This window comes from Octopus bimaculoides, chromosome 20 (assembly GCF_001194135.2).
Source record: "Octopus bimaculoides isolate UCB-OBI-ISO-001 chromosome 20, ASM119413v2, whole genome shotgun sequence".
Taxonomy (NCBI): Eukaryota; Metazoa; Mollusca; class Cephalopoda; order Octopoda; family Octopodidae; genus Octopus; species Octopus bimaculoides.
The window spans coordinates 40992265-41001984 of NC_069000.1; the positions used below are offsets into that span (position 1 = coordinate 40992265).

General features: G+C 32.8%; 1 protein-coding gene across 1 annotated transcript in view; it reads right to left on the bottom strand.

The window, feature by feature from the left end:
• The window catches only part of LOC106877965 (peroxidase mlt-7), an 18994-nt gene that overhangs the window by 6374 nt on the left and 2900 nt on the right, over nt 1-9720 (bottom strand). The window contains exons 3-7 of the mRNA XM_014927043.2: nt 5738-5847; nt 5142-5231; nt 4680-4736; nt 2327-2750; nt 1695-1889 (exon numbers count right to left, since the gene is read on the bottom strand). Of these exons, the coding sequence (XP_014782529.1) occupies nt 1695-1889; nt 2327-2750; nt 4680-4736; nt 5142-5231; nt 5738-5847 (876 nt within the window). The remainder of the gene's footprint in view (nt 1-1694; nt 1890-2326; nt 2751-4679; nt 4737-5141; nt 5232-5737; nt 5848-9720) is intronic.

The window sequence follows — 9720 nt, forward strand, 5'->3', positions numbered from 1 at the left end:
TGTGTGTGTGTGTGTGTGTGTGTGTGTGTGTGTGTATGTGTGTGTGTGTGCAATGGAAGTGGGATGGTGAACAGTCAACACTGAAAAGAAAAATCAGTGTTTCATCTCTGTGTGAGTGTATGTGTGTATGTGTGTGCGTCTACAAGGGAAGTATGTGAATGTTTGTATGTGTGAACCAGTGTTCTTTCAGTAACAAAGGATGATCGGTGTCACATCTCTAAAGACAACCACTGGACAACATTGACAAGTGTATTGATTTGATTATTCTAACTGTTTTGTTAAAAATAATTATTACAATCACTCACACCTACAGAAACTCATTAGAGAAAATGATCATTGCCTGAGTGTATCAAGAATATAAAACGATTGTAGTTGAAAGGTATATTATAAATTTGGTATTAAAAGAATCATTAAACTAAAAACTTGGTTTTGTACTTTATTTATATATAAAATACTACAAGTAACCGTCATTTTGGATGGCACGGGGCCAGCTAGTATTACAAATAAGTACTTAAGTGAAATTAACGGTCTTTGTTTCTGAATGGCTAACTTATACCGTCCACGCTGCAACCACTTCAGTTTCAGTACATGGAGTAGGGTAGAATGGTGGAAAGGGAGGGGAAATGGCATACAGTAGTGAGTTTATCTGCCACATGGGGAGGGAGCTGAGTTATAGTTAATTTGGTGAACTCAAGTTTGGGCGGCTTGGACAAGAGTAGAGAACTATCCCCGAAGAAAAGAAGACGAGTCTGAACCGATACAGTCTTGTATATAACGTCCGTATAACTCCGTAGTCGGTTCAATGAACTGATCACCAAGAAGATTTGAGTTGCAACGTAGCCGATAAATAAGATGGAGAGATTGGGAAACATTCCCATTCACACAGAAACCACAAGTATTCGTTGGTAGATCTCGCCCGGAATGAAATGCAGTTAAGTCTGATGTAAGCTCGGTGAGGCGGAAACGTGTGGGCGTACTAGAATTGAAGATGATCCAACGGTTGAGGAAGTATTCAAGAGCCTAGAGATGCGAAACAAGTAACTATAGGAATTAGGGCTTACTTTTTGTTTACGTTAATCGCCCACTCTCTTATAATACACTCTCTGAAGCAGTAAAAAGTTCTTGGCTTATAACGAATTAAGATGGCCGTATTACATTTGTAGATTTGGCAGCTGTCATTATCAAGAATCATTACAGAACTATTTCACTGACACTGTGGCATGATTGAAATCTTTAATGTTGATTAAACGTAGGTTAGACAGCGAAAAAATTTTGTTTTCCCGAAGTGAAAATGCTATTAATGTAAATCCTCTATCTCTTACCTTGATTTAATGATAATTAAGTATAGTGCCGTTGAGTGGATTAATAATTATTGAGAGCATTTGGATATATATTTTCGCACAGGCGATATAGTCAGATTAATGTATACTCATATCAAATCGATTAGTTTCGATATGTATGAGTAAAACTAACTGGATGTTTTTACGGCTTAACATCTCTTTCTTATAAATCTTCAATTCTATTTAAAGGCTTCCTTAATCATAGTTTAAACACAACGGATAGTTGAAATCAGAATTTTTTTTCTCTCAGGAATATAAAAAAAATGTTGGAACTGGTAAGTTACAACAGTTTCACAAGTATTTTTAAAAAGTATAACGGTTTAAAACATATGAAAAACAACAATTTCCACTCACTTATAAGTCTTCTCAAGCGCAGTTTTGTCCACTGCAGTGTGGAAGGGCAGGTCTCCAAAAGTTTGGATTTGATTTTCATTCCAGATTGCCAACCAAATAACGTAGGGTGGTATTGCGAGATAACGCGTGTCTTGGGTTAGGACTGACACTATGTCAGAATATTTGCAATTATCCCGAAAATTACAGGGTATTTTTCTGGAAAAAATAAACAAACAAAAATATCAGAAAAGAAAATAATATATTTGTAAGAATTAAATTAGAGACACATAACTTCTATGACTGGTAAGATACCACGCGTTCTGGTGAGACATATAATAATTAAATTTATCTTGGTTTACTGTTTCTTATTTTATCACCTCACTAAATGTAACATGTAAAGTTTTCTATGATAGAACGTAAAACGACGTAAACCAACAAAATATTTTGACCAGTGATCGAACCATGATGTCATCCAGTAACATTATAACAATTTGACAGATAATCAATGAGACACACGCAAAAACGTATACACATACATATTTGTCTACATACACAGACACATGAATTCAAAGTGGTATTTATTTAAAAACACCGGTGAAATTAAAGAATTTTAATTCGGAAAATTGGATGTTGGTGAAATAGTATAGATTTACCTGCCGATTTTTAAACTGGCTTCATTCAGCATTCCTTCGATGATATTTTTCAACTTGGTTTCATCGTCCACAACTGCTGCGTTGTTCATTAAATCGGTCAAATCTTTATTTTCAGTTGGAGAAATTTTTACTGTTTCTCTCAACATTGAAGCCAATACTAATTCATAGGCAAGTGAAAATGAATTAGAAATTATAGGTAAGATCTCGGCTTCGTAAGTACTAGTTGGTAATTGTTCACCAATCAGCAGTGGTAAATATTCGTTGTAAGTAATATGCTGAAATATTCCAGTCAGCAACTTCTTTGTTGCTTCCAAGGGATTTGCATTACCAAATTCAGTCATTTTATCGACAAGTTTATTGTGTTCACGGAGGAAAACATGATATAGTGCCATCACTAAGGGGTTTTCGTTGATTGCATCTGAAACTACAAGATAAAGGAGAGATATGTTTTATTAAACACAACATCAATTTTCTTAATGAACCGATATGTATGAGTAAAACTTACTACGTCAAATTTAGCATATTAATTACTATTATCTATTCAGTCACAAACGAGTGAAATGCATAAGTGTTCGTCTAACAAATTTTGAATTCAGTTCTGAAAGTAATTAAACGAAAGTAGAATATAAGGGAAAAATCGTTCTGTCTTGACCTTCATAACTCCCGTTCCATTTAGAATATAAACATGTTAATTTCTTCTTTCATCAAGTTCTATAGTGATTTATCGAAATGTTGTGGACAAATGGTGATGTTGATGAGTATCAGTTGCAAAAAAATAAATAAATAAATAAAATAACTACGATCAAAAATCGAACCTGGGCTATACATAACAATTTATGTCTACAGGGATCACTGCAACGACTTGGCCTATATTGTGCTTCGTGTAGCTTTCAGAACCAACTGTGTTCTAATTCATTGATTTAGTAAAGACTAGATAATTGATAAGAGATGGTATAAACATACCATTAACAAGAGCATTATCAAGTTAATCAAAGAAAATTGGCTATAAATTGGAACTGAATCCCACTTTCGAGACGCCACTTTTCATTTAAAGACGAACAATATAAATGATTAAAGAACGAAATCACTGTTTTACGTAGAAGAATAGGCTCGTAGCCTGTTTTAATATTATGGGCAAACTGCGAACTAGCTACCTTCATGATCATCACCAAGGTCAGGAAATCAGCAGACGAACATACAGATGAAAGAAAAGTGGGTATTAGGATGCACCAAACAACTTTTGGTGAAAAAGGCTTTAATATTTGGAGTAGAAAAATATGGCTTCATTACAGAAAAGCGTTTTATTCAGTCATGGCTATAGATTGCAAAAATATCTGCTGTTTTAGATACTGCCACAGAAAGTCTCACGAAGACCTTGTCCACATTCCTCACTCTTATAAATGAAACTGAAATGATTATGTGTGATGTTATAAATATTTCAATGAGAATATTTCAAGGCAATTGTATGTGCATCTATTTATTTTCTTGGCCTTATATCTACGATATCATTTTTGTTACGAAAAGCCAATGGCTATATAGTAGTGTAAGAGACATTGATATGATACGTAAGTTCTCTGTGAAAGATCTAAAAGTCTATGCCTGAAACTCTTACGATACTGAAAACAGCCGCATATAAACATGTAATCTACTGGTATAGGAAGAGCGTTCAGCCGAAAGAAGGGTTTATATTTAACAACTGAACGTAGAAAATCTACTTTCCAAACCCAAAATGCTTGCATCAGTTGTCTCTCTATCTCGCTTATTCTACGAAACAAGTATAGAAAATAACAAGATATCCTAGATATTGTTGAAAATATATCGTATAAAGATACTGTGAAAACGTTAGAGTAACCCACACGCTACAGTAACATCAAATAAATATTCAAAATAATGAACAGAGATCAAGGTCAATCTTTGCCAAGCGACTTCACTCTGAATGCTTTAGCTTTGTTACTATGGCAATAGTCCGGATACTTATTGATCAGATTGCGTATATGTATATGTGAGTATGTCTGCATGCCTGTATATGTGTGTGTCCCTGCGTGATTATCTCCCACCATCGCTTCACAACCAGTGTTGGTGTGTTTGCGTCTCTGTAACCTAGCAGTTTTGCAAAGGAGCCCGATAGAATGCGTACCACACAAGCAAAACAACTACTAGGCTCAATCAGCTGGACTAAAATTTTTCCAGATGTTGCTCTTTTACTTGTTTTAGTTTAATGTCTGAAACAAGTAAAAGATAAAATACATACATACATACATACATACACGCACACACGCACACGCACACACACACGCACACACACACATATATAGACTTGACAATGACAATAATCTAATAGTTAATAACCTACCTCCGGAAAATTTGACGCCTGTTTTTGAAAGAAATCCTGTAGTGAGGTCAAACTTGCCTGAAATTTGAAAGTAGAAAAGTAAGTATGAATACCAAGTTGGGTAAAATAATTGGACACCTTTCATATATTATTTCCATAGTGCGTAATGAGAGTGAAGAAGTCTTGGATCCAGTCACCCTTGAGTATATTCATGTGGAAAACTTCAAATCAATAGTGCAAGCTTTTGAATTGACCGTCTGTTATATTGATATTACAACAATCACACCTATCTCCATTGATATCCGTGTACATATACGCTTGGTAATAAGAAATTTATAGATAGATAGATAGATAGATAGATAGATAGATAGATAGATAGATAGATAGATAGATAGATAGATAGAAAGGTAGATATCTAGATAGATAGATACATCGATTTATTTACATGGGCCTTTGTAATCAATGGAAAATGCTGTTACTTACCGTTAGTTAAAGTGCCGCTAAAATCAGTTGAAGAATACAATAAAGAAAGATCAAGTGGGGCAGTAACATCATTTTTGCCTTGATTATTAGCTTTTTAAAAGATAGAAAAGATGGAAAAATAAGAAAATGTGACAATAAAATAATAACATTACGAAATTATTTCCGTATAATGAAAGAGTAAGTTTCCATTAACTTTTGACAGTTATCGATAGAAATTTAAAATATTGTGAATTTTATAATGAGGTTAAATTTCTAAAGTTACTTGGATGTTCAAAGTACTGTTTCCAGCACAAAACAAGCCATATGCATTTATAGTTGGGGTCATTTATCAAAAGAATATCAACTTTGCACACCGATAGATAACTGATTCTGGTTAATTATGAACAACTGTTATCGCATTTAGGTAGAAAGATTTGTTCTTATTTATCTATTTATCTATTCCAGAAGAACTAAACCTTTGCATGAGCCCACGTGTGAGCTCATAGCAAAGTTTTCTATGGCAAGTTTTAATGAATTTAATTCAATGTTCAGCTATCTTTGTCATTACATTTGAAATAATTTTATAAATAAAAGAAAGGAAGCTTTTAAATTATTACCCGTGCACTTGAGATCATATTCTAGAATTGGTTTTTTGTATGGCATACACTTAGCGCAGCCATTTGTAACACGTTCATCAGTTGCCGCATTGGTATCAATACCTAGACAACTGAAATATTCAAAGAAAACGTTATAAAAAGTTTGAAATATTTAAGAATAATTTTTTTAGCGGAATGTGTTTTGGATATTGCTAGACCAGAACTTCGATCTGAAAGTCTAGTTGCATTTACTTTTGAAAGCATGCTTTTGATCAGTCTAATGTAAGTAAAATGAGAGACAGCAATTAACCATATTGAACAAAACTAATGTAATTCTCTAAAAAAAGTGTTTTTATTGACACAAATAGAAAAGAAATCAATATGGAAAGATGAAACAGTAAAAACTGTATAACAGAAGATATACAATAAAATGTAAGCAGCCAGTGTGTCAAATCTACTTCGTGACTTCGATTCCTAACTGTAAACTTACACTTCAGTTACGTTGCCGTGTCGGATTTCTTCTCCTCAACAATAAATATAAGGTTCATGCTATGTTACAAAAAGCCAATATTTGAACCAAAGCCAAAAAATCTCTGTTGTTCTTTTAGTGTTTATTGAATGGCAGATGTATATGATTATATTTTCACTTAGCACAGATATAGTATACGTGAGTAATAAACAGAAAATTTTGGCGCTCATTAAGCAAAATCAGTATTAATAAAATAGCTCATGATTACTTTTGATTCTAAATGCTCATATGTTTCTTTAATAAAATCTGAAGAGTCTGAATTTATTTACAGTGAAGATAACCGAATAATTAGAAAAATATCACGTCTCCACTTCATTTTCTTGCCTGCATATAACGGTATTCAAATAGTTTATAAGCGATCTGAAGAGATATTTAATGTATCAATTGGATTATGTATTTTCGTGCTGCTTTACCATTTCTTTCATATTTTCTAGAATGCGCAATCTTTAGCGGTAGCTACATTTTTCTCAACAAACCTGAAATCTCACCTCTTAATCTGGTAATGCTTACCACATATGAAAATGGAAACTCATTTTAACAACTTACAGAGCACTTTCTGTAGGATTGGAATTATAATTGATTGCAAAATGATATGTCATTCATTGGTCACAGACAAATATATCTGATTCTGTAAGAAATTGGACATAAAACGTAAATGGGTAACACTAAATAATTGTAAGACATTTAACTACACTATTTACTTTCCTATGCATTCCTACCGCCATTTTTACAATAACATCAAATAAAGAACTCCACGTTCAACACACACAATATATTCCCGTTACGTTAACAGAGTATTAAAAAAATTACAAAGGCAAAACCAGAAATCTTTTCTTAGGAATTGACAAATACCTTGAGAGTAGAACTTGATTGACTGGACTAAAAATCTCATGTATAAATAGCTAAGCAATTATTGTCTCTTGCTCAATAATCGTGGATAAAAGACCATATGCTCGCGGTGAAGCAAATGAAAAATTTGGATAAAACAAGTCGCAGACTATAAATTAAAAATACAAAAATCTTGTGTAATTATGTTGGATAAAGATTAGGACGGTGAGGTTTCAAAGCATAAAGCATTTCTGCAAACATATAAAAAAAAGGTTTGGGATGTTACCCACTACAATTTGTAACTTAAAATCTAGACTTATTTATGGATGTATTTGGAGTGCTGATTCCAAAACTGGTATTGAGTTTTCTCTACAACCTCTTACTAAATAATTAGCAGTTATTTTGATAAAAATATAATAATATTTTGTGCCATAGAAATAAACTGCATTCTGATATATGTTATTTTTCAGTTCAAGATCTTAAGTTGAACTACATTAACATTTATAGTATTGGGTTGGTGCATAATTATTGCGGCTTTTTTTTTCAACAAATTGTATTCAACAAAAACAATAACAGCATGTAACAAAAACATCTTTAAATGATTAATCCGGAGCATATTCACCACCTACTTCAATTACTGCTTCCCATTTGTTTGGCAGACGGTTAGACCGTCATTTAAATATGTTTTTGTTAAATGTTGTTATTGTTTTTGTTGAAGAAAATTTATTGAAATAAAGCCGCAATAATTATGCACCGACCCAATAATTGTAACAAAGCAATAAAGATAGAATATACAACGATCACTCTAAAATATATTCTTTCTAAAGTTTCTTATAAGTTTATAGGTCAGTTTTCCCGAAGTATCCTTCAATAACCTATCACCATGTGTGTATCTCGTTTTCCCTGTTTTCCATTGCTTTTCCTTGCTCTTTGATTAAATCATCTGTTTAAGGGACTGTGGAGATAATAAACAATGATATTCGTATTACAAACTCGCTTATTAAAATGGATCATTCCATCTACTAATTCAAAGTTGTTTATTGTTGGCTGCCAAGAAAATTCTCGGAAAATATAAAACAAACGAAATTCATGTCCAAGACGGAGTGTTGTCCACCGATCATTTATAAACACTCTTAACATGGTACTATCCTAAATTTCTGCTTGGAGTTCTTTTCTCAAGCTCAGTCTGGGAATTTACTTTATGAATAATCAAAGCAGACATGTTCTTTATTCTTAACTTTTACAAGACTTTAAACAGCCCAAATTTGATATGTATTGGTAGCTCGGTGGCATTTTCTCTTTCTTGACTAAGGTTTCGTTGGTAACATTTTCCTCCACAGCTACCCTATTTAATTTCAAATGATCACTGGTTTCCTACTTAATGCTGTCCTCAAGAATATAAAAGCACAATGATTGTGGTTGCCACTTAGCTAAATTATGCGAAAGTTTACTATTTTTTGTCTTGCATAAAAGCCTTATTGATAATCTTAATACATCGTCTTTTTCAAGGGAAGAACAATTATGTTACTCGTCATTTATGCATGAATTGAGCAACATTTCTTGCCGATCTGTGTAAAGGATACATTTCTAAAGTCTGCTTTAATATACTTTGAAAAAAGTTGTAATTCAAGCATTATCCGAGGATGTTATATTTCGTTACAAAACAGTGTTGTCATCTTAAGAAACGAAGACTGGTACATATTTTTTTCTTTGATCCGATATCACATAAGAATGTAGTTAAATATTTTCATCGAAGCTCAGGATTAGAAAATTCCCTTTAGTAGTTCAGATCAGTGAGGATATTGATTAGTTCAAATTTGTCAAAACACTCAGAAATTAATGAAGCTCCTTGAAAGTCAGTCATTTTCCATAGTTCTATTACATTCAATAGATATGACTGATTCAGCAGTACCACCATTTAAGAGTCCTAGCAAGAACCAAAAGATGAAACAGGCGCTGATTCTAGGTCAAAATATATCCTCTTGCTTCGATTATTTCAATAGGTGTCACTGATACCTTAACTAGAGAAATTCCATAGATTTATATTGAAAATGGTATAGATCGAGAAGTCCCTAAATTTGAAAATGCGCATAGGAATTTCTAATTTCAGTAAACAGATGAATACATCATCATATAATGGAGTATATATAATGAAAATAGACCTGTTAATAGTAGATGTGAATCCGTGCACACTCCACCATTCCTAACAATTAGCAAGACGATCTGTCTTGCTTATACTGTCGTCATCGTGCATTAATGAACGTGTATTTTGTGTAAATTTAAGGTTAGAAATATACATACACAAGTATAAACACACAAACACAGACACAAATGTGTGTGTATGTGTGTGTGTGTTTGCGTGTGTGTGTGCGCGCGTATGTGTTTTAAATATTTTTTAAAGTCAAAATAATGCATTATGAAAATAGATATTACAAGTCAATATTTGAATATCTCAGCGTTAAGACCCCTTCTTCAGGAAATTTACGAAGAAAAGTTGTTGATAGCCGGTGCCTCTGCTTTGCAGATAGAAATATTGAAATACCAAATAGTAGTACTAACCATCGATCTATATTATTGATAAGTCAGTACATGTTTTGGGCTTTAAAAAATTTATTCAAAACATCTATATATATATATATATATATAT